At 31.9% G+C, this 25,612-nt stretch overlaps 4 protein-coding genes and 1 pseudogene across 5 annotated transcripts; 3 read left to right on the top strand and 2 right to left on the bottom strand.

The window, feature by feature from the left end:
* The first annotated feature begins 4,079 nt into the window (after positions 1–4,079).
* On the top strand, positions 4,080–6,463 carry LOC105628226 (actin-depolymerizing factor 2). The gene is made up of 3 exons (XM_012209604.4): positions 4,080–4,288; positions 5,634–5,899; positions 5,998–6,463. The coding sequence occupies exons 1-3, from the start codon at positions 4,286–4,288 to the stop codon at positions 6,146–6,148; spliced, it is 420 nt and encodes a 139-aa protein (XP_012064994.1). The 5' UTR covers positions 4,080–4,285; the 3' UTR covers positions 6,149–6,463.
* A 708-nt stretch (positions 6,464–7,171) lies between these two features.
* Positions 7,172–10,285, bottom strand: LOC105628227 (Pentatricopeptide repeat (PPR) superfamily protein). Its single transcript, XM_012209605.4, has one exon. It carries the CDS (start codon positions 10,184–10,186, stop codon positions 7,442–7,444), a length of 2,745 nt encoding a protein of 914 aa, XP_012064995.1. The 5' UTR covers positions 10,187–10,285; the 3' UTR covers positions 7,172–7,441.
* Positions 10,286–13,395: 3,110 nt separating this feature from the next.
* LOC105628228 (histone H2B) lies at positions 13,396–14,083 on the top strand. The gene has a single exon (XM_012209606.4). The coding sequence runs from the start codon at positions 13,468–13,470 to the stop codon at positions 13,924–13,926; it is 459 nt and encodes a 152-aa protein (XP_012064996.1). The 5' UTR covers positions 13,396–13,467; the 3' UTR covers positions 13,927–14,083.
* A 215-nt stretch (positions 14,084–14,298) lies between these two features.
* LOC105628229 (uncharacterized) lies at positions 14,299–21,095 on the bottom strand (annotated as a pseudogene). The gene is made up of 16 exons (XR_016320102.1): positions 20,594–21,095; positions 20,049–20,254; positions 19,695–19,774; positions 19,515–19,616; positions 19,306–19,429; positions 19,076–19,136; positions 18,904–18,975; positions 18,040–18,111; positions 17,838–17,934; positions 15,904–15,990; positions 15,651–15,749; positions 15,378–15,521; positions 15,267–15,296; positions 15,090–15,152; positions 14,903–14,980; positions 14,299–14,794 (listed from the first exon to the last, which is right to left on the bottom strand). The product of XR_016320102.1 is annotated as an uncharacterized LOC105628229 (transcript).
* Positions 21,096–22,891: 1,796 nt separating this feature from the next.
* On the top strand, positions 22,892–25,565 carry LOC105628230 (RNA-binding (RRM/RBD/RNP motifs) family protein). Its single transcript, XM_089719515.1, has 5 exons — positions 22,892–23,225; positions 23,346–23,492; positions 23,802–23,870; positions 23,958–24,139; positions 25,117–25,565. Exons 1-5 carry the CDS (start codon positions 23,064–23,066, stop codon positions 25,301–25,303), a joined length of 747 nt encoding a protein of 248 aa, XP_089575641.1. The 5' UTR covers positions 22,892–23,063; the 3' UTR covers positions 25,304–25,565.
* Positions 25,566–25,612: the final 47 nt, after the last annotated feature.

The raw sequence follows: 25,612 nt of genomic DNA, 5'->3' as shown, positions 1-25,612 counted from the left end.
AATTTATGTATTTTTGTTAATAAATTTCATTATAATATCTTTTAATAAATAAATATACTTTAACAATATAATAAGAAATTAATCTAAGAATCAAATTAAATGTTTATAAATAATAATAAATTTTATTTTCATTTTTTTAGCCTATCAAAATCACGAAATCATTTAAAAAATTTATTATTAAAATCATATTCCTTAATAGAAAGAATAAAATTTGAATTAAATAAGATATTAATATAATTAATCAAATTTGAAATGTTTAATAATAATAATTTTTATCTTATTTTTTGGTCAACCAAATTAGAGTGCAATTTGTAATTAAAGAAATTTAACCATGCCCTTTTTAAATCAAAATCTGAATTATCTAAATATATATATTTAAAATTCAAAAAAAAAATCAAATGCCTTGTATTTACACGTATTCATTTAAAATAATAATGTTGAAGATAAATTACAATAAAAATAAATAAGAATAAAATAATAAATAATAGTAATAAATTATTAAAATTATTAAATTATTATTAATAATTTATATAATATATAATGAAATAAAACATAATTATACATAATAAGATAATAATAGCTAAATTTTGAATTTTCAAATACTTAATCATCTATATGTATTTATCTATTAACAAAAGTTAAAAAAACATCCAAACCAATTATAGAGATAATATATATATATATATATATTTATATTAAAATTTTTTAATTGGCTATGACTAGGGTTATTTTAGAGTATCTTAACTTTTACAAGAACAACATAGTAAATCTCATTATTTCCTCTCCTCTCATTCCCATTTTATATATAGTATGGATAAATAGATATATTATAGATTATAAATTTATTTTATTATCTATTAAGTTAAATAGAGCAAAATAATGTATATAATAAATATTGAAAATATGTAATATGTATTTAGCTCTAACATTTAATTTAAATCCTCAATTGAATAAATTAAAAACATATGTAGTAAATAAAAGAATATTTAATTTTCATGTATAGCCTTATTATGTAACATTAAGATAATTATAAATAAAATATATTTATTAATTTATAGTTAATGTTAATTATCTATTAAGCATAATATTTAAAATAAAATTTAATTGGTCATTAATAAGGTTAATTTAGAACATTTAAAATTTTACTAAGGGCATTATAGGTAATCTCATTATTCCCTTTCATTTCTAATTTTATATATAGTATAGATAGATATATATATTTGTAATAAACACTTGTTTAAATATCCGTACTAAATTCGCTTTGAATTTTATTATTAACCTATTTAAAGTATCCTTTAAATTGATAGAGTATCCAAAATTTTAAAATTTTGGAAACTAAATTTATTTAAAATATATTTTTTAGTAATAGTTCGATAGGGTACTTGGGACTCCACGGCTAAACTTGTCTACTATAAAGGGTAACAATACGGTTACCCAAATATATGTATCCATTGTTATGGATGATAATTCATTATTTACACTTATCTGAAACGCATTTGTAACTATTTATATATTCATTAAACGGATCAGAACAAAGTGAGTATTCTAAAATACCCATTTTGCTTCCATGTGCTATATTGAAAAAAGAATGAATGGCAATACTAAAACATAATATACAAGAGTATTTTTGTAATTTAATAATGTATAGTGTTATCTTTTCCTTATATACTTTATTTTTTTGTCTAATTTGGGCAGATTACATATTATGGACTTCGGAGCATTTCAATACAAACTTTATTTCTTTAGTTATTTTCTTCCATATTTCTAACAAGGGAAAATAACTCTATCTTATTATTTTTTTTCAACTATTTTATTGTCTCACATTAAAAGAATTCATTATTTATTATTGAATTCGACTCAAAAAAACGTATTTTGTTGGGTGATTCAAAAGCAAAAGCATCCTTTGCATTGATGGAAATATTTTAATAAATTAAATATGATGGTGTTTTCTTTGGAGCATACGAAATTTCACTGTATAAACAAAAATGGAAATCATTTTACTGTGAGTTGAGGCAACTGCAATATTTTTAAATTGGGTATAATCTGATTTGATATGAGTTTTTTGAACTCCATAGCTGCGATTTTATATTGGCTGTGTTGGTTAATATTGGTATTTGGTTGCTTTTGGCAGATCAAACCTGTTACCGTTGTGAACTTTGCTTGCTAGCTCTCATTCATCATTGCTGTTCTCAAGAAATGATTTCGGATGGTGGCTATAACTATAGAATTATTGCACGTATTGTTTTGGCTTTATAATTTTTTGGGATATTGGTTAATAGTTTTAGTTTTTTACTATATTTAGTTTTGATAAGCATAGATATTTTAACTATATTTTTTTACTTAAATTATCCGAATTAGGTTGGGTGTTTATTGGCTCGGGTTAGTATTTAATAAAATAAATTTTACTTGAACATTATAAGTTAATAAAATTTAACTCTTTGCTGATAAAAAAAATATACCTCATCTTTAGTAATTTATAGATACATGTGTCACATGCACTCATCTAACCTTGATCTCTTCTTTTCACCAGACTGCTTGTTTCAAGATGGTGCATTATTTATCATTCTTTTTTAAGTATATACTTTTAAATTTCAATACTTCTCATTAAGCTTGTTGCCACTAGAAGTAGAACCTTGTATTTATTTTAGAATATCTCCTAATTATTTTAAAGCAACTAGAAAGAGATTCTCTAAAAAAAAAAAAAATTTCCGAACACCTTTTATAACTCACTATTGTTATAAAAACCAAAAGTAAAAATGGAAAAAAGAAAAAAAAAAAAGCAAATAAATAGAATAATAAGAGAAAGGTGAGCTTGGATTGGAACAGAGAGATTGTTTTTTTTTTTTTTTTTGAAAAGAAGAACAGAGAGATTGTTGATCGATGAGTTATAAATATAAAGAATTGTTGAGAAAGCTAAATGCATCAAATGAAAGACAGAAATAAAGAGAGAGACACAGAATAGAAGGTTTCAATTAAGAAAATAAAATGAAGTGAAATGATAAAAAAAGATATGAAAAATTGATTTTTCATAGAATTATTAGGTCGTATTTTTATGTTTCACACTCTTAAGGGTGTAGTTTTACGTAATGGCTTCATATTTTTTTATGCATGTGAAATCAACAACTTAACTTTAGGAGCATAATAAGTTATGGTTAAAAATTAAAATGCCTTAAAGATTTTTTTTTTTTTTTTTTAATTTAGATGTGAATTTTTGCTTTTAGCCTATTTTTAATATAAAATTGCACTCGTACTATTAACTAATATTTCAACTTATTTTCATTGTAAACACTAAATAAATTAAAATTAAATGTAAACTTTTTGTTACATTTCAAAATCAAATATAAAATGCAATCATCACTTTTTCTCTCAATGCATTTTCTATTATTTGAAAATTTAAATAATAGAAAAATGAACAAATTAATGATCAAATTATAACGATGATATCTACGTCCACAAGAAGATGTTTCCGTTATGTAGAAAAATAATTTACGATGTATTAGGATAATAAAAAAAGCTAGATTTAAAAAGGAGAAAAGAAAAGAAATGAACAAGTCTTGTATATTTATCACTAACTTTTTTTTTTTTTTTTGAGAAGGATTTTTTTTTTAATCTTTTGATTCCACCATTGGTTGAAATATCATTATTGTCTAACCATACTTGCTAATTTTATGAAAATTTAGTATTAATCTATACTAATTTTTCATTCTTTATTACCAATTCTGTGGTCTAAAAACTGAGAAGCGTTTAGAGGCTCAGCCCATCGTTAAATGGAGACCCTAGCCTATGTCTTGGGAGGGTACGGTCCATCCCAAATTAGAAACCCAAGATGGGCCCAAGCTAATAAACTAACAGGTAGGTCACTGCTGATTAGTACTTGGGTACGGAGTTAGTTTCAAATCTCAGTCGTCGACCGACCAGGAAAGCAATGGAGCTGCGGGGGTTAAAATTGACATTTAGATATTAGCCACGCGTCTCATTTTCATTGGACAGACGTGCTTTGTCTCTGTTGTCACGCATGAGCACCATCATGATATTTGGCCGACGGTGGAGCCATCCAAAAATATTCCTAATTCCTAAATTAATTCTGAATTTCCATTGAAATTAAAAGAAAAAGAAGAAAAAAAGAACAGTCGCTTCTCCATTATCCAAGTCTCCGTTTTAGAAGAAAAGCCTTAAATACCTTTCTCTATCTATCGACAGACACATCTATAAATATCTCTCTCTATCTTCTAATTTTTATTTGCTTTGCCATTATCAACTTCTTTGCTGCTTGATCTCTAGAACCATGGTCAGTCTTGCTTCACTCTTCACTTTACTTTTGTTTTTCCACAATTGAAGACACAGTTTTGTTTGATCTGCGATTTTTATTTAGTTTAGATCTTTAATTTAGTGGTAGATCTTCCAATTCGGTGTTGATTGATATAGTTTACAATAGAATGACTTGATCTTTGGTCTGTTATTGTGTGTGCTTAGCTGTTTGTGGATCTTATTTTTGCTTTGAATTGTTAATTGGATTTTTGTTAATTTTTGATTATAAAGGTTGTGGTGATACAGTAGAGTAGATTGATAGAATTTTTGGAATGTAGGTTAATTAATGGAGTTCCTTTGGCCCTAATCAGTTCATTTGGTGGTGGTGATGGCGCTTGTTTTTTGCGCATAAATGTTATATCTACCTTTCCTGAATTGATAGTAAAAGGATTGCTGATCAGGACAATGGATCTGTTATTGTTTGGAATCGTTTTTATAATAAATCTTGATGGTCCGATCTAATGGTGATAGCCTTCGGTGAATTTTGGTTATGTATATGATTGGCACCATTTGCGTCTTTTGTGTCCAAAGGTTACTTGCACTATTTTGACTTTGATCTTCCTTAACTTCGAAAATTTTGTGCACTGCGTGATTAAATGGACACATTGAACAGCTAATGAGCTGCCTTGTGATGTCGAATCAGCTTTATTATTGTTTGATTGTACACCTTATGATGAGCAAGTACGTCTGTTGCTGGCATATATTATGACTCGGTTTTATGTGAAGATATCTGGGCTTTTAGCCATGCGTTATTTTTCTTATTTTAACAAGATGGATTTGTTCTTGTCTTGGTATTGGTAATGGTAGCAAGTAGGTTATATTCTTCCAGAAAACTTTGAAGCTGTAATTCCAATGATCTTTTATTTTTCCTTTTCTTTCCTACTAATACCTTTTAATTGTTGTTTTTGAAGAAAAAGAAGCTTATGATTTCTGATTTTCAAGAGATTCAATGCTGGATTATACCTTGAATATTATAATCAGATTCTTATTTCAAGACTTTATGATGGGATGTTTTGGTTCATTTGGTTAACCAGTTGTGTGTGGTAATGTAAGGGTATTGAGATGTACAGTTAAATTTAAAACCCCTGGCCCTGTTGTATTGCTGGGAAAGATGTGGATTAGGACGTAGAACTCGAAGCAGTATAGTTGAAATGTCTTTGAATTTGGTTATGGTTATTTACTTTTGAACTCTTGCCCTTGCAACATGCACACTTGTCAAACGAGAATAAGTTGAGCAAATAACAGTACAGGGACTTCAGGAAACTGTACTACAATTGTTTAAAGCTTTGACTTGCTGTATATTTTCTCTACATTTCTCTCTGCAGGCAAACGCGGCATCTGGTATGGCTGTGCATGATGATTGTAAGCTAAGGTTTTTGGAGTTGAAAGCTAAGCGAACTTACCGCTTCATAGTCTTTAAGATTGAGGAGAAGCAGAAGCAGGTTGTTGTGGAAAAGCTTGGTGAACCAACCCAAAGTTACGAAGATTTTACTGCAAGCCTCCCTGCTGATGAGTGCCGATATGCTGTTTATGACTTTGACTTTGTGACTGCAGAGAATTGCCAAAAGAGCAGAATTTTCTTCATTGCATGGTAATAACTTGTGCTAAAAATAGTTGTGGCATGCTTGTGTGTGTATTTCTGGCAGGCCCTTTAACTAATGACGTTTTTGTCAATTACTATATGCAAAGGTCTCCTGACACATCAAGGGTGAGAAGCAAGATGATCTATGCAAGTTCTAAGGATAGGTTCAAGAGAGAACTAGATGGAATTCAGGTAGAGTTGCAGGCAACTGATCCAACTGAAATGGGTCTTGATGTCATTAGGAGCCGTGCCAGCTAAATTAGGAATTTCCTAATCCTAATTTCGCAATGAAGAGGTTCTTATGCACTCCTAAGCGAAATGTTTATAGTTCATGGGCGGTGAACCTGACTGAATTATGTTACTGGTTTGTTGTTTGAGTTTTACCCTATAGTGCTCTTTTGAAACAGTCTCAATGATTTTGATTATATTTTTATGATCTGTTATGTACTGAACTTATGCAATGTGTGTTTCTTCATTGTTATGTTTGCAATATATGGTGTATCATCATCCAATGGTAGAGAACTCGGGTTTGTATTTGCAACGCTGAAAAATGGATGCTTTAATCTTTTCTAACTGGTAAAAGCCTGTCATTTGCAGAATTCTATGTATTTGCTTAGTTGTACTAGTTTGTAAAACAAATTTTGTTGGCATAACCTGTGATGTGGTTATTAGCTTTAATTCTAGTCAGGGGGTTCATCTAGTAATAGAAGTAAACTAATATGTTATTACATTAAACAAGCCAGTAATCATAATTATATACTACTCTCTCCTTACCACTTCAAACCGTCCGTTTTGACCTTTTTTTCCCTTTAAGTGTCCATTTTTTTAATTCATAACTTTCTCATTATACCCTTATTTAAGTTGCACTGGAGTACTATCTTTTACACAAAAAATGTAAGCTTAAAAAAATTATAGAAGTGTATTTATGTAAATTGTGGCGAGCTTTTTATAAAATTAAGGTGAATAAACTATTTTCTTAATCTATGTGTGAAAGGTCAGTATATATTTGAAGTGGAATGGAGGGAGGATTACAAAGGAATCTTAATTAATAGTATAAATGGTAGAAAATTAGTTAATTAGGTCATCGCGTTTTAAAAAAATCATTAATGCCCACTATATTCAAAATACCGCTTCCTTCCAAAAGCATGTCGTTTAACTTGTGTATTAGCATTTGAAATTACGAAAATGATATGAAACAGTTTAATTAGCATAACCACATTACCATTAGATAAGTAAATTGATGACAGTTCTTGAAGTGGTAATTCAGTGACTGGAACCAAGTGGACCTAAAAAATTGGCTTAAAAAATTAATCACTTTAAATTATTGCTTCAACAAAACTAATAGTAGGCCAACAAGGGTGTTTAACCAATCCTAACACAATATGATATTCTAATGCTATGATTTTCTCCTAGCTAGCTTCAGCATTTTCCTTTTGACCATCAAATTTGTGGTTCTAGGCCAAGAGCACAGACTATCAACCAACTCAATGCCACAAGAACCCTGTTAAGTTTTCTATTCAACACATATGGCACAACTATTTACAAGCAAAATTACCTATCAGCGGACAAAACTGAGCTTTGCGAGTCAGCTCCCTGAATAAGAGTATCGTACGTCACTTGATTTACCTTCATACCTCTTCTTGTCATGTCATCCTGCAATTCCAAAGCTTTTTCTAGTTCTCCAGCTATGCAGCAACCATATATCATAAAATTATATGATAGCTTATCTGGTTTGACACCCTTGTCTAGCATAGATTGCCACAATTTGGTGGCTTCTTGTAAATTCCGCCTTCTGCAATGCTCATAGATGATTGTTGAATAAGTGATGTGATCCGGGAAAATACCACTGGCTACCATTCCATGTAAAAGCTCTGTTGCTTCCTGAATCCTACCCAATTTGCAAAATCCCCGAATAAGTATATTATATGAAACGGTGTTTGCTAGAAACCCTTTAAGCAATGTGTTGTGAAGCTCTACAGCTTTATCCATGTTCCCTTCCCTGGAAAGTTGGTCAAGGAAGCAACCAAATGTGAATTGGTTTGGAATTGAATTGCCAACCAATATTTCCTTACAAAGAATCTCAGCCTTGTCCATGAATCCTGCCTTACACAATCCATTTATCAGAGCAGTGTATGTTACAATATTTGGAATGCATCCTTCATCAACCATTATATCCCAAAGCCCAAATGCCTCCTTAAAATTACCTGCCTTGCTGTGTCTATCAATCATGTTTGTATATGTTACATTATCGGGTCTCAATCCACGATCATGCATTTCTTTCAAAAGACCAAATAATGTCCTAGAATCATGTCCTTTCATAGTTCCATCTATGAGTATAGCATAACATACAAGATCCATGTCCACACCTCTCTCCACCATCTCACGAGAAGCATTCAGTGCTTCCCTGAACCTCCCTTCCTTGCAAAAACCGTGCAAAAGTACACCATAGCACATTTCATTTACCTTGCGATTCATTTTGTGAAGGTCATCAATGAACTCTTTCGCTTCAGATGCTCTTCCAGTAGAACATAGACCACTTATTAGAGGTCTATAGGTATACGTATCTGGGACAAGGCCCTTCTCTACCATCTCATCAAGCAAGCCGAAGGCTTTTACCGTATTTCCTTCCCTGCAATATCCTTCAATCATAACATTGTAAGTAACCTCATTTGGCACGATATTTCGTTCTCTCATTTCATCTAGCAATCTTATTGCCTCAGCCATCTTATTTGCTTGACAGAGGCCAGATATCATTGCAGTATAGGTATACGTATTTGCGGCAATGCCCTTGCTATTCATCTCATGATACAATCTAAACGCCTTATTCAACTCTCCTTCATTACAATATCCGCTTATTAGGGATGTGTAGGTTACAACTGTTGGAGTTAATCCATTATTGAGCATCTCATCAAAACAAGTCTCTGCTGCAAGCAAATTTCCCAATTTGCAATAACCATTTATCAAGGAATTATAGGGATACGCTGTAACTTTTATCCCTTCCTTGAACATTTTATCAAGAAAATGAGTAGCAAGATCCAATTTTCCCCTTCTACAAAATGAATCAATCAGAATGGAATAAGTAATATCATTCGCGCATAAACCCTTCTCTTCCATTTCCTTGAAAAGCAATTCTGCTTCATCAAATTTTCCATTTTTACACAAAGAATTCAAAAGTGAATTGTATACAAATAAATTGGGCAATACTCCAAACTTTAAAACCCTGTTTACCAAATAAAAAGCATCCATAATAAGCCCTTTCCTTCTCAGCCCCTCAACAAGACCTGAAACAACTGCCTCGCTAGGGACAAATCCTAACTCAATCATTTCATTCAATATCTCAATGCCAAGTTCAAACTCTTGCACCTTGCATAGCCCAAGTACTATAGTACAATAAGTTACCACATTAGCTTTCAACCCTTTTCGGATCAAATTGTTCATAATGTTAATTGCCTCCCAAACTCTCTGACCCTTGCAAAGCCCATGAATTAACACATTATACAATACTACATTCAGTTCACATCCATTAAACTCCATCCACTGAATCATTTCCTTTGCCTTTACAAAATCCTTCAACCCACACAGGCTTCGAATTACAGCTGTATGAATGTAGATATCAGGCTTAATATACCCATTCACAATCTCATCAAACAAAGTTAAAACCATGTCAAATCGTCTGATCATCAACAAATCATTTAATAGGGCACTCAAAGTCCTCAGTTCAGGCATCAAATGATTCTCCCTCATTAACCTTAATATTAAAACACCATCAAAAACTCTCTTATTCTGTACATAATTTTGAATCAACAAGTCAAAACCTAAACAAGAATTAAATCTACATTCCTTAAAAGAATTCCAGAAAGCCTCAAAAACATCTCTTGGATCCAAACCACGAAGAAGCAAAGTTTGCAAGAGTGAAGAAGCAGGCCAGTACAAATTAGCATTAATCAGAGCATGAATTAAGATACAAAACGACATCGTTGAGTGATAAAAGTTCTTGTGCAAACCCAGAAAATTAAAGAACCTCAAAGCTAACCTGGAATCGTCAAGGGACTGTATCAAGACTTTCTCAATATGGTGAGGCTTTAACTTGCTTGAAATGAATGGATCGTTTAATGCAATTTTCCAGCTTTGCTTTCCTCTTAGGATGCTTGTAAGGATGGATATGAAGTGGGAGTCTGCTTCCTTTTCGTCATTATCCTGAATTGTGGAGGATTTACAGTTGCAAAAGTATTTGGGTTTCGATAGGAAAATAGCGATTGGCTTTGAGATATGTATTTGAGGGCGAGAAAGTTTCATTTTGTGGATTGAGATGCAAAGGTATTTCAGGTCACAGACATGGAGAAACGGAACATGGTGAGTTTTCAGAGTTCAGTAGGAAATGAAACGAAGACAAACTGGTGCGTGGCCAGGGAAGAGTTGGAACTTGGAACTATGGACTGACTACAGAGGCAACTTTGGCTGGGCTTATTGAATGCATGCAAGCCCAACTCATGGTAGCTTTAGCCCAATTTGAAAGATCTCTATTTATCTAGGAAATTTCTTGACTGCACATTTGCTTACACCAACCCAATTAAAAAAAAATAAAAAATATTATTATTTTATCTCTTTTTTTTCTCTAATATGGTCAAAAATATTTTTGTTTGAACCAAGATATTGCTTGTAATTAGTTTGGTGTATATGATAAGTCTTCCCTATTTATCTAAACGAAAGATACAATATTTATCTAAACGAAAGATAGAAAACTTAGCTTCCATTGTTTTAGTAAACTCATTTATAATTTCATAATTTTCTGTCATTTGAAACATTTTAAAAAATAAGTCAACAGAAAATATTTTTCTAGTAAAAAAAGTTGACTCTCCATTTTCAAGAAAGAAAAATATTTTCCGGATATTGACATTGACAAACTGAATATAACCTTATAAATTCACGTTTTTAATTTATTAATCACTCATCAGCCGCCACCACCAGCTAATAGTTAATGTCTACTACCACTACCAGCTACCGATCACTGTCTACAGCCACCACTAGTCATTGACAATATTCATTTATTTATTATTTTTTACATTTTTTCTCATATTTAACAATAATTTTTTTTAATTATGAAATTTTTACTACTACAAATACATTTATGGTCTTAAAAGTTAAAGATTTTAAAATGTTTAATTAATTTTTAATAATGCAAGTAAATAATGGAAAATAAGCTATTTCAAAAATATTTTTCAAGGAAAATATGAAATATTTCTAAATAAAAGGTTATTTTTTAAAAAATAAATGAATCCTGAATGATAAAAGAAAAAAAATACTCAAAAGACTTTAAAAGCCATATATGTGCACCATATTATTATCTCCATTCATTGTTTTCTTTTGATAACTTATTTAATGAAATAAGTTTATGACTAATTGAATGAAACAAATTGCTCAAAAACTTGAGAATATATGCAGGGACGTAATTGAATGAAACAAATTATATGTAGGGACGTAGCTGCGTTAAGGCAAAGGGGACAATGAGCCCCTCTGAAATTTGAAAAAAAAAAAAATTTGAGCAATGATAAAATATAATTGGGTTTTTAAATTATATTTAAATTAAATTTTAAGTCCCTCTAAATTTAAGAAATAATTATAATATCCTTAACTTATGCTTTATTTACTGTCGAGTTATTCCATTTAAAAAATGAGTTTCTTCCATTCAAGAAGTGAGCAAATTTCGTCTAAAAAATGTTTCTAACCAATGATAAGGGCTCACATTTTAGACGGAATGACTCGATTATGAAACGGAAATGTAAGTTAGAGACGTTATAATTATTTATTAAGCATGAAAGTACTTAAATGTCAATTTGGACATAACTTAAAATCAATTATGTTTTTTTTTTTTTTTTTCTTTCAGTAACTATTCCTTAAAAAAAAAGTTAAAGTCTAATATAATTTTTATAATTTTGTTAGGTTTTAATTATTGGTCTTCATAGTCGACTATATTACTTGGTCTAATAATTACTAGTTTCTCTCAATGTATTATAATTTAGACAATTTAAGAAATTATTTTTAGATTATATTATTTAACTTAATTGCATTTTGTATTCAATCTAATTGCAGTATTTTATAAATAAATTAATTTTGCGATAGGAATTTGAATTTTCAATTATATCTAATTATAAAATTTTTATAATTATATATTATGGCACAATACTTTGAAAAGAAAATCAATTCTTTAAAAATCATTATCATCAATGGTCAATCAAACTATTCAGCATATTTAATTAATATCCTCTAAATAAGTCATAGTTTAAAAACTTGAGCTTAATATAGAAGATATTCCCAAGACATAGAATCTAATATAATGAGTTATTGTCCACGTAATGTTAAAAATTAGGTATACTAGGATTACCTACTAAAACATTCATAATATGTCAATTAGTATTGGGTAATTTACATTGAAAGAAATATATTTACAAGTATTATTAATAAAGTTATTTAAATAGATTTCAGCAATGAAAAATCGGCGATGATTATTATAACAATTTATTTTTATATAAGAAATTATCATCACTCATATTTACGTTATTTTTGTAAATTATATTAATCGGACCCTTAATGGATTTTCTAGCTACATTATTCAAAGTATTTATATGCATTCATTCAAAATATTTATTGAAAAATTAATTTGTACTAAATAGAAAAAGAAAACAACTCAACAAATGTTTATTCAAATGATATAAGAAATAAATGTTTAACTAAACAAATAACTTAATTTAAGAAATAAAAATTGTTTAATTAAAAATACTAAAAAATGAATAAAAATGAAATAATACTTTGTTTATTGTTTTTTTAATAACTTAATTAGTAAATTAATTTGTGACCAAATGAAAAAAGAAAAGAGATTGAGTTCAATAAATACTACACTTAAATAATATAAGAAATGATAATCAATCAATTAAACATTAATTTGAATATTATAAAAAATCAGATCGAGATAATTAAAAAATATAAAATTATTATTTTAAATATTGTATTAACCACTTATCAAATTAATATTTTGTGTATAAAACCTAAAAATTAAAAAAAAAAAGAAAAGCGTGTGAAATTATCACAGAAAGTGAAATTTTGCGTGTCACAAGACTCTTTTTTTTTTTTAAGAACGTCAAGAAATTAATTTTAAAGTTAAAAGCCCCATAAACTCTTTTTTTTTTTTTTATCAAGGATTAAATTATGTATTGACAAAAAAAAATGCTATATAAAAAAACGAAAAGAAAAAACTACTCGATTAACTATGGGAAAAAGAATAGCCGTTTAATATCCCATGTCACCGATCTAACCCTCAGAAAATTGACCAATAAAAACGAACCACGTCGCGATCCAATCAGAAGCAGACCATTTTTCACGCATCTTTCCATGCCGTTGATCTGGATTCTATATCAACGGACAAGACTCTCCATGTCATCAATCCGTGTCACTTCCTATCTTCCAATCAAATCACATCTTTCCAACCTATAAATAATAAATCGACACAATTTATCTCCTCATCGCTTCGTGTTGAAAGAAGAAGAAAAGAAATCAAAACCCCAAAATTCGCACGCTTTCCAATGGCGCCAAAGGCAGAGAAGAAGCCAGCCGAGAAGAAACCGGCAGGGGAAAAACCAGCAGAAGAGAAGAAAACGGTAGCAGAGAAGGCTCCGGCAGAGAAAAAGCCAAAAGCCGGCAAGAAACTACCAAAAGAAGGCGGATCAGCGGCAGTAGACAAGAAGAAGAAGCGAACTAAGAAGAGTACAGAAACATACAAGATCTACATCTTCAAGGTCTTGAAGCAAGTTCATCCTGATATCGGGATCTCAAGCAAAGCCATGGGAATCATGAATTCGTTTATCAACGATATATTCGAGAAGCTTGCACAGGAATCTTCCAGACTTGCAAGGTATAATAAGAAACCTACTATTACTTCTAGGGAGATCCAGACTGCTGTGAAATTAGTTCTTCCTGGAGAATTGGCCAAGCATGCTGTATCTGAGGGTACTAAGGCTGTGACTAAGTTTACTAGTTCTTAGACAAGAAGTATGATTTTAGTTTTAGCTTTTGTTACAACAAAAAAATGGTGAAAATAGGATACTTTTTCTTGTTTCACAGTAACTGTTGCTGCTTTGCTTTTGGTTGTGATTATGTAAGTATTCAAAATTGATGTGATATGAATTCTGATTTTCGATCTTTTTTTTTTGTTAATTTGCTAATTGGTAGCTTTTCTGATATTCTATTTACATTGGAAGTGCTTTGATTTGGTATTTTTAACTCCTAAAAAATATTTTTCTATAATTGATTGCAACTCTTAATTAACAGCCTTCACAAGGTCCAAGTGAAATGAAAAATCACGATTTTGGACGTTTTCAAAATAAAATAGGCATAATTATATGTGAAACGACAAATGAATTAAAATTAAATTATTTTATTAATAAATTTAAATTAAGATTGTTATCTTAAAAAAAAAAAAAAAAAAAAAACGAGTGGGATGTTTTTTCTTTTGAACTACAAAGGAGGGCATTAAATCCAGAAAATCAAGAAGTATCTGTAGCGAATGGAGACCTAGCAGCCTGGAAGCCGCTTGTTTAGCAAGAGTATCTGTAGCAAATTGGTCTCTCGAAAGATCTTGCAGAGGTTCACTTGCCAATTCCTCTTCAAAAGAGCCTTGCAACTCGTTACCGGATTATGCACTCGAGAGTATGTTTACACCTTCAATTATACTAGTGAACAAGCATTACTTTAGTAAGCAATGCCAGTCATTCTCTGATAATTACACCATTCTCCATGTCGAAAAGCAATGTTTTCACCATCAATTAAGTCTCAGGATGAGGAGGGCTGCACATGCTGCATGTAATTCCCAGATCTTTCGGAGATTCCAGCATCAGATAAGGTGTCCCAGACCTGCAAATTTCAGTAAATACAAGTGACCCATATCTATTATATAATTAAATGTCATATATATAAATTAGAGATGCTAAATTTATATACAACAGGGTTTTTGGCACTCACTTCAAGTTTTCCCTTTGAACCTCCCATAGCAAGCAAGAAAGGGCTGTCCTAAGAAAAGGAAATGGAAAAGACACCGCCCTGCATACATCAGAGCAGAATGTGACAATCAAATTATTGAACTTGTAAAAACAAGTTGTAATCTGATCATTGTATTCCTAGGATGGAAGTGGAGAATAAAAACACATACTGTTTTAGGGTTCTTTGATGCTACACAAGCTGGTTGGTTGTTTGACAAATCCCAAAGTTTTACCTGCACAGCGGTATTGTAATTATGTGAAGCACTTAATACTGCAAGCTATATCTAGCTCTTGCAAAAAAAAAAAAAAAAAAAAAAAAAAAAAAAAGAACACCACCATCAAAGTACCATTTTATCTGTAGATCCAGTTGCAAGAAGCTGTCAGAAATCATATAGGCAAACCAGTTAATATTTTAAAACACCTAATAAAAAATGAGGTTCAAAGCACAGATAATTTACATTAGGCACAAAACGATTATAGGAGACTGAGCAAACAGCTTTGTCATGCGCATGGAGAGTAAAACTTGGCTTTAAATCAGAAACTGAATTAGAGCTTGCAGTACGGATATCAAAACCTTGGACCGTACCATCTTCAAGACTCACCTAAAAGAACAGTTAAGTTTCCATAAGTTGATTTTAATGCAAACTTATGGCGCATTAATGCTGATCCTGCCAGCTTTCTTTGCTTATAAGAACAAGAGGAAATCCTAAAAGGAAGAATGAAGCACTCACCACAAACGAGTGATTACTATGGGAATCCCATGCCAAACTTTCAACATCAGCTGCGACAGACCACTTAAAACCAGGATGTGTCGGTATCCTCCCATCCTTCTGCAATCCATAAAGAATATTATCATCAAAAAAGAGTATGGCGCAGCAAATAAGAGACAGAACTTCCCCCAGACAAAAGTCAATTAGTCACTTGAATAGCAACATTTCCACTTCTAGGTTCAGTAGCAACCTATTTTGAAACCAGAATAAGCACAATTTCTATTATCATCACTACCGAATTATCAAAAGATCCACTGAGAAGAACTTGTGGCTCATGATGATTCCATGCAACTGCTTGAACCTATATGTATGGTATGAAGAAATTTGTAAACCACATCCAAAAAGAAAGATATAAAATAGCCAAAAGTTTATCCATATGATGAAAATAAGCTGAAATAGTATTATGAAAGACTGCTAAAGACATTCTAAAAATGTTTTTTTTTTTTTTTTTTTTTTTTTTTTTTTTTTTTTTTTTTTTTCCATTTAATAACGTCTGATATATTGGAGGAAACATACTTCAATCAAGAGGCTCAGTTAGGGGTGTGCATCATTCAGTTCTGCACGGTAGCAAAACTAAACAATATGAATTTATTACTGGAGAGAACCAGACCAAACCGAAATGAAAATAATAAGTGAACTGAACTATACATCATAATTCGGTTCAGTTTCAAAAGCTGATTTAAATCTGTGTTTGAAGCAAACCGAATAGGTAGTTGATCTAATTACACCTAGGATCGAATACAGATCACAGGAAAAGGAACCAAACCCTAGTAGTGCCACAACTCAGCAGATGAGAGGAGGAAGTCAGAGACTAAGAGGTGAATCTCAACACCAACCGAGTGGCTGGTAGATGAGAATATTCAGAGCTCAATCTGAGGGTTGCAACTCACAAGCCGACTCACTATGGAGGCATCTTATCACAAGCAATTCATATCTCAATTTCCAAGTATTCTTTTAGGGTGCAGCCATAGGATATGGAGGTGAGTGAGGATTAAGGAGGAGACAAAATAAGAGAGGTTTGAAGTTGAGGCTTGAGCGCCATTGAAATTATTCTTTTCAACTTCTGATCATACTTGAGGGTTGTTAGTAAAAAATGAACAAACTGAACTATGATTAGGTTCGGTTTTTTTGGGGTTTTTTGTAACATAAAAACTGAACTAAAATTACAAAATTTCAGAAAAACATGAAGAGACTGAATTATCTGAACTAGTGCAGTTCCCTTTGGTTTTGGTTAAAGCTGTATACTGCTCATCCCTAGCTCAGATTAGGTAAAGAGAAAGTTGCAGAGGAAGTGGCAGTTTAAATGTCTTGCAGCCTATGCTTTGGGCTAGGAAACTTGATGGGTCTAGGGATGGAGGTGGAATGGGTAATTTAGGATATCCAGTCGCTCCAATCTGTTTAATAAGGATACGGGTAGTTATAAATGAGTTCTATACGGGTATGGGTAGTGCAATTACTACCCACAGTGGATATGGGCAGGTAAGGGTATAAAGCTGAATACTGCTCATCCCTAGCTCAGATTAGGTAAAGAGAAAGTTGCAGAGGAAGTGGCAGTTTAAATGTCTTGCAGCCTATGCTTTGGGCTAGGAAACTTGATGGGTCTAGGGATGGAGGTGGAATGGGTAATTTAGGATATCCAGTCGCTCCAATCCGTTTAATAAGGATACTTGTAGTTATAAATGAGTTCTATACGGGTATGGGTAGTGCAATTACTACCCACAGTGGATATAGGCAGGTACGGGTATAGGACACTGGGTACCTGCTACCATATGGTTTTGGCTACAGATACCTGCGTGCACCCTATCTATTTATTAGTAAAAAATATATTCTAGAATCCTTTGGATTTAGATAGTTTAAAATTTGTGGATACCCTACCCATTTAAGAGGTACTTTAACTTTAAATAGGTTCAGATACAGGTACTTAAATGGACATTTAAACGGATTTAGAATGAATACGGATAGTAAAATGTTAACTGGATACGGGTACAGTAGGTAAAAATTCATGGGTACTCGATAGGTAGTTATATGCATGTGAATTGTAACATCTCACCGAGTATGATAAGGAGCAAATAGAAAACAAATGAATCTAGCGCAGCAAGTGATTCAAACAGGCAGGAAAAGCAATATAAATAAAGAAGGTATTCTTACCTTGTCTGTATGGTGCTCCATGGTAATATCACATTTTCCAGTAGCCACATTCCAAATTTTGACTTGTCTGTCAGCACTAGCACTAGCAAGGATATTTCTGCATTTATTATTATTATTTTTTTTTATCAGCAACTAGAGCAATAAATTTACAATAGCATTCTAGAGAAGCAAGAAAAAAACTGGAGACCATGATTCAATGAACCTGTAATGTTTGTTCCAGGCAAGGCCAAGTACAGAATCAGTATGACTGCCTTCTTTGTATTTAGTTGATGATCTGACATAAAAAGTTACAGAATTAGTAAACGACGCAAGCACAGAGAAACTTGACATCAGGTCCACAACATAATCACTGTTTATGAGTACATTAACACTGCCAGAGATGGAACCACAATATCAAAAAATACTCAAATCCAAGCATTACGATTACAATACTATACTGATCCTACAAGGTTGTACATTTTAAGCATAAAATAAGATTCATTGCCAATTCATAGCTTCCTCATTTCCTCATTTCCGATATCAAAGTTCATGAATTATTCATTACAACAGTAAAGGTCTATAAGCTAATATATTCATAATTCAAAATACAACAAGAGTGATCTCCGGAAAGGATGGTTGTGAAAAAAAAAATTACTAGCATAAATGCATAACATGCTATTAAGCAATTTGATTTAAGCCATAGGTCTATATCAGACTTGGGTGGATGATCTGGAACAGTTAAGTTCGTCATTTGTACCATCAAAAGCATTTTTAATTCTAACAGAAAGACATGAGTCGTGTATAAATGAAGTTGAGTAAACATATGATTCACTAAAGTGGCATGATGATTTTCAAAAAATTGTAGATAGAACAAAATAAAACTATACAATTTAATAATGTAATTAAAAATTTATAATAGCCAACTACATATGAGAGATGATTATATACTGTCAATAGAAATAGCTATTTATATAAAAATAAACATGGAATACAATAAATATAAAACATATACAGGTTAAATATTTTGCTTTATCATAATTAACTCAAATCAAAAGATTAAAATTGCTAAAGAATGTAGAAGTCAACCTTCTTCCCTTTTTTCTTCTGTTTCTTCTCTTCGACAACGCCACCTAAAACTAGAGATGGTTGCACTTCGTCACTCTGAGAATACCGAAACTAGACGAGATTCTGCAACTATCTTTTAAATATAATAAGCTTATATCTTACATCTTTATATGATTCAAATTCAGGATCCACGTATAATGTCAACATCCCATATCTCAATTGAAGGTTCCATTGAGCCCACAGCGATAAAATTTCCTGGCAATATAAAAGAATATCTCTCAGTATGATGCCTGCTACAAAATAAGCTGAAAAATATAAATACATACTGAGATGCAGATTTTCTTTTTTTAATTTAAAACAAGTATAAATTATAACAAATCAGAAAAGTTTCAATGCTATATGGCAAACCTACGAGTTACCATACCTTTTTCTTCCCCTTTAAGTGGACAAGCAAGCCATGCAGTACATAGAGGGAATGCAGACAGGAAAATATCATGGTGCACATACATGTTTGAATTGCCATCCTCCGATTCCTCATATATCCAAACCTGCTTACAATGATGAGTGCTTCATCAGATAGATAGAGAGAGTAAGAGATAGAAAGAGATCTTTCTCCAACCAAAAGCTACATGCCTCAAGGTGACTAAATTCATCCTCATTACCTGCACAAAGTATGACTGCATCTTTTGGTTTAATAGTCGTGTCCTCAAGCTCTTCTCAATCATCATCATCATCCTGCGAAAAACTTGTCCTCCATGAGAAGCCAAAGATAAAGAAATTATATCCACAATATAAGAAAGTAGTCAAACTTACATCTTTGTCCTTTAGATACGGGTCCATATCATTGCTTGGGTAGTAAAGGTCCCCTAGTCCTTTACTGAATAGCTCAATGCCTGAGGCGCACAGATGAACAATTAGTTGTATCCCCATTTTGATGTTAATTTTTTTTAAGCAGTCCCAAACATCAATTTCATATAAACAAAAACAGTTCCAAAGGAATCACGTAACTAAAGTCCAAGGGTTTAATTATACTATCCTCAACACGAATTGCTAATTAAGCAAAGAATCATAATCCACTACTGACATTTCTTGAAATACAAATAAGAAGTAAAAAAAGTAAGTAATACATAAAAAGAGAAATAGTAGTCAGATATGTTCTACTAATACCTTCATTCTCCTCATCATAATTATCCATGTCCAATTCCTTTAGCCCATCAGTTATGTCATCAAGTTTGGTCCTTGGCTTGTTATTCTTAGGAGGTCTACCAAGTGCCTCTGCTACAGCTAATGCTTGTTTTACTTCATCAGTCTGCTTGGAAGTATCAACTTCCATATCTGCATCATCATCATCTTCCTCACTGCCACTTTCTCCACTGCATAAAGCACAAAAAATTTATTCAATGTAATCATTTCATTACAAAGGTATCACCAATATAATTCAATAATTTCCTTTACAAATATCACAAACTACAAATGGAGTATAAAACAGAATTTTCGATTCAATAATTCTAGCCAGATGCATTTAAATAAACGTATCAAAGAAAAGGATAAACCTCGATAATCCTCCAAGGAATTCACATGTAAATGAAATTAGAAAAAGAAAAAAAAAAAGTAAAACAATAAAATTTATAAACAGTGAAATTATATATGACTCTTTATAAGTAAAACAAAATCAAAGAAAATACTAAATAAAAAAATAATTGCCAAATTACCTTCTCTCTAAAGCACCAGCCTTTATCATCTCTTCAATGTCCTCTTTGGACGGTGGGTCTGCCACAGCCGGAACAAACTTCTCAACCCCTTTGGGAACTCATGATACTGCCGCTATCATTCTTCCGTGATACTCACCCTGACTAAACAACAGTAACTGAAGATCGGTGCACCGACGGCAGTGGCGCGAAAGAAGAAAGTGAACAGAGAGAAAATTTGCGTAGTTTGCAAGTGGCAGAGGCTGACAAAGACGAGAGGGAAGAAACAAGGACGGGCAGCGTGACCGAGAAAAAGATGGAAGAGAGGCAACTCTACCAGCTGACGGCGCAGAAGAAAGAAAAAAATCTAGGAAAATTCAGTTTTACATGGTGTTATAACGACAGTGTTTCAGTGATTTGTAAGAGGAATAGTGCTTGCTAGGGTCACTTCTCCATGACTTGGTTTATTTACAGTCTGTTAGGAAGGAGCAAGGTTACATCTTCATCGATCTTTATTTTTATCTCTCTCTTCTGACTTTTATTTTTAGGAACAAATTGAATATTAATTGCATTGTGATTTCTTGTCTTGGCTATTTATATCATAATAATCATAACAACAATTTTTGCAAGCTAAGCCATGATATGGAGTATATTGGATTAGGATTATATTAGATTTTTAAAAAATTATTGAATTTGATGGAATTGAAGAATTTTTTAAAATTTTTTCAAATTCCACTGGAATTCTACGTAGAATTTTATAAAATTGATGAGACTTTTTTTTATATAATATATTTTGATTGATTTTAACGGAATCACAATGATTTTATTATATATCAAATTAAAATTAATTTCGGGACTTAATTAAACAAGTTAAAAGATTTTAGAGCTAAATAAATAACTGAAAAACAATAAAGGACTAAAAAGCAAAATGTGTCATTTCCTATAAAGTCATTATTTTATCCATTAAAAACTTATCGCAACTAACGGTGAAAGGCCTGCAATGGGTCCCACTTTTGTTAACTGCTATATTAAACGGATTCGGTAGCGGGTATATCCATTATTAGAAAAAAAAAATTAAAATAAGTTCGAAATTTGGATAGTTACAGATTCGCGGTATTCTATCTGTTTAAGAGGTACTTTCAACGAGTTTTAGACGGATATAAATAGTAAATATTTAAACAAATTCAAATATGGGTACTTAAATACATATTTAAGCAAGTTTAGAATGGAAACGGATAGTAAAATTTTAAATGGATACCTATACATGTTGGTTACCAACTCTGCTTCCGTTCTATTAAGAGGTGTATTGGATCAAAAGTCTGTTATATTTTAAAAGAATTTTAAAATCTTTGGGTTGATGGATGAATTCATGAATGATTTTTTTATTCGTAAATAACACTCTAAAATCCAACGAAATCAATAATTTTATGGAATCCTTCCAAACCAGCAAATTTTTGAATACCATCAAATTTGTATGAACTTTTAAAAAGTGATAATTGAATACCATTAGATTTTTATGGATTTTATGAGAATCTAAATTGAATATCACAAAGTTTTAATAGACTCTAAAAGAATCTAAATTAAATACTATTAAAATTTTAAAATCTAACATACTTTTAATCCAATACATCCTCCTACATTTCAATAACACATGTGCATTGAAATTTCTTGTATTGGTTATTTATATCATAATTATAACAACAATTTTTGCAAATCACAATATATTTCAATAATATATTGTGAACATAAGTTTCTTTAAAATATAATAATAATATAATTATTATAATAAGTTTTAAATTATAATACTTTTTGAATATCAGTATTTTAAAGGTAAAGCCTAACGAATCCGTGATTAATCCAGTATGTGAACCATAAAAATAAAACGCTCAATTCAATTCATTTATTTTTAAATTCACTAAATTGAGTTGAATAATGTCATATCACTCCAATTGGATTGAATTAGAATCGATACCGCAGATTAATACTTTATTAGTAATTACATTTAGATAATGTTTAGATTGAGAATACTAAAATTTAATAGAATTTTTTGAAAATAAAATCCATGGTTTTTAATGCCCCAGATTTATAAAATTTATCAAAAAAAAATAAAACTTCTAATTAAGAGATTTGAATTCATAAAATATGTTATTTTAAAGAAAAAATATCGTTGTTTTCAAAAAAAAAAAAAAAAAAAAAAAAAAAAAATCGTCGCCTGTACTCGAACCAAATACTTTCTGTGTGTTAAACTGACGTGATAACCAACCACACCATGACACCGTTATCGAACAGGTCTTTGATAATATATATTTTAGGATATCTAGGGAAGCCTTTTTAACACCTGTACTATAATTTCAATTGCGCCTCTTTCTTGTTGAGGAAACCCTATCTTCCTCATCCGCTTCTGTCTCTCTGTATCTTCAAATTGATCTGCCTCTTTCGATTTCTTTCTGTCTTCTTTTTTCAGTGTTTTGAATCTATTTATTAGGTCATAAAGATGTCTAGCGCTTTGGATATGTCCCTTGACGATATTATCAAGAGCAATAAGAAGCCTGGATCCGGTAATTCTCGGGGTCGTGGCCGGGCTTCCGGACCCGGACCTACTCGTCGATTCACGAATCGTGTAGCTAATCGAGCGGCTCCATACTCCACCGCTAAGGTATTGTTTATCTGAAGTCAATTAGGGTTTTGATTTGTGGTGATATTACTGGCTTAGTTTTTCGTATAAGTTATTTGATCTGTTTTCTCGTAGGAGTGATTTATATTGAATTGTTTGTAGGCTCCTGAAACGACGTGGCAGCACGATATGTTTACGGATCAGGGTATGGGATACGCCGGACAAGGAGGCCGGGCCTCCGCTATTGAGACTGGGACGAAGCTTTACATCTCTAATCTAGAATATGGCGTCTCAAACGAGGATATTAAGGTATTTATGCATTCTGTTAATTTACGCTTTTAATTTGTTTTGTTGTGTGTGGTTGTAGATTTTGAAAGAAACCAGATGCTGATAAATTCATATTGGTTGTTTATAAATCCTGAATTATTCTTACTCGGGTGTTTTTAGTTGACATATTGGCATAAGTAGTTTTTCATGCCAGCAGAATTTAAATGGAAGATTTACTATGGTGTATTGGTTTAAGTTGTGAACAGACAACTTAGGTAGTAGTTTGTTTAACTTGTTTATGGCTCACATATGATTTCTGAATGCCATCTTAACTGATTGAACTATGTGCAGGAATTGTTTTCTGAAGTTGGTGATTTGAAGCGGTACACTATCCATTATGATAGGAGCGGGAGATCGAAGGTATCTAATCAAGTTTGGCATATACTCTACATCCTTCTGATGCATACTTTGTGTCCTGCTGTAGTTTAGAAAACCTCTTTTTCTTAGGGTACGGCAGAAGTTGTCTTCTCTCGACGAACAGATGCCTTGGCTGCTGTGAAGAGATACAACAATGTCCAACTTGATGGGAAACCAATGAAGATAGAGATTGTGGGAACAAATATTGCTACTCCTGCTGCACCTTCAGCTGCTAATGGCACTTTTGGAAGTTCAAATGCCGTTTCTAGAGGGTATGGATTGATGTTTGCTTTTGCTGCTAATCTAACTCTTTTAAATAGTAATTCACAGTTTGAAAAGATGCTAACTTATTGTGTTTTTTTGTATACTCACCTTTTATGGGGTCTATTGATTATTACTTGGTGGTTGTTAAATAAGTTTCTGAAGATTTAGGATTTGTGTTTTGAATAGTACTTATTTGTCATTGAAAGGCTTCATTAGATTTTGTTATCTAGAAAACGATGATACTTGAATTGGTATAATGATTAATTATAGAGTTGCAAATCTCGTAGGTCTTGAAAAATTTGCTCTCTAGAAGGATGTCCATTAGAAGTCATTTTGGGAGCTACGGTTTTGTTTAAATTAGTGGAACTACTTGTAACCTATTGGTTGATATGATTGATAAACATGATATTTGAATATATACCAAGAGGCAATATCTGAACTAACGACAAATTATTGATGCTATTGATGTTCTGTGAAATTATATCCCATATTGACTGCAAATTTTTCTTTTTGGAATTTTTGACACTTGTCAAAATTTTGATTCTAGTCCTTGGCATACTGTTTTCTTGGTTCTAAAGTTGATATTGGTATTGTTTTGTTCAGGGCTCGAACTTTGATAATATGGTTGGTTAAATAATAAAGTTGAACTCTGTACTTTGTACGCGAATTTCATGTGTCTTGTGCATATGACTTTGAAACCTTGTGGTTTTGTGCAAATTCTTTGATGATTTTGGAGCTTCACATTTTCTATATCATATTCATGATTTTCATTGAATGGCAAAGTTACCTTTATTTACAAATGGAATGCTGGTTCCGTGAGTTCATGTATGGCAAGCCACAAGCCTAGGTTTGGCATGTTTTATTATTTTTTTTAAGTTCTTGTTCATAGGCTTGAATGTTGCTTATGAAGTTGTCTTGCAATTTTGATTTTTATCAATGGTTTGTTACAATGTTTCTGATTTCCCCCCCCCCCCTTTTTTTCTAGGGGGCAAGGAAGAGGTGGTGCAGTGGGGCGGCAACGTGGTGGCAGTGGCGGTGGCCGTGGATTTGGAAGAGGTCGTGGACGTGGGAGGGGCGGGGGCGGGGGCGGGGGCCGTGGTGAAAAGGTATCCGCAGAAGATCTTGATGCTGATCTGGAGAAATATCATTCTGAAGCTATGCAGACAAATTAAATGCTTTTCTTTTGTTTTCTTGGTTGGACGTTCAACCCTCTATTTGGCCTTTCATATGCTTGGTGGTTCAACAACCCCAACTGTGTTCTGTAACATTATCAAGTCCTACTAGGGATTATAGAAATACTCAGGGAGAAACTGTTAGGAACTTTTTTTATGAAGTTTGGGCTTTTATCATTAATTGTTCCTTGACTTGGGTACTAAATGTGGGTTAAAAGACAGCTGTCGGTATGTTATAGTAGTGATGCTTTTGGTTTCGTTAGCTTCTCAAGTGTTCAAGTCCCTTCTGTTTTACTCTGCAAGTTGGAT

Source organism: Jatropha curcas, chromosome 1, assembly GCF_041381405.1.
Source record: "Jatropha curcas cultivar XTBG-Jc1 chromosome 1, XTBG_Jcur_1.0, whole genome shotgun sequence".
In the NCBI taxonomy this organism is placed as follows: domain Eukaryota; kingdom Viridiplantae; phylum Streptophyta; class Magnoliopsida; order Malpighiales; family Euphorbiaceae; genus Jatropha; species Jatropha curcas.
This window is presented reverse-complemented; position numbering and strand designations above follow the sequence as displayed.

Coding starts and splice junctions, on each gene's coding strand:
- LOC105628228 (XM_012209606.4), top strand. CDS start 13,468: ATGGCGCCAAAGGCAGAGAAGAAGCCAGCCGAGAAGAAACCGGCAGGG.
- LOC105628226 (XM_012209604.4), top strand. Junction 5,900..5,997: donor AGAATTTTCTTCATTGCATG/GTAATAACTTGT, acceptor CTATATGCAAAG/GTCTCCTGACACATCAAGGG.
- LOC105628227 (XM_012209605.4), bottom strand. CDS start 10,186: ATGAAACTTTCTCGCCCTCAAATACATATCTCAAAGCCAATCGCTATT.
- LOC105628230 (XM_089719515.1), top strand. CDS start 23,064: ATGTCTAGCGCTTTGGATATGTCCCTTGACGATATTATCAAGAGCAAT. Junction 23,226..23,345: donor CTCCATACTCCACCGCTAAG/GTATTGTTTATC, acceptor AATTGTTTGTAG/GCTCCTGAAACGACGTGGCA. Junction 24,140..25,116: donor TCAAATGCCGTTTCTAGAGG/GTATGGATTGAT, acceptor CTTTTTTTCTAG/GGGGCAAGGAAGAGGTGGTG.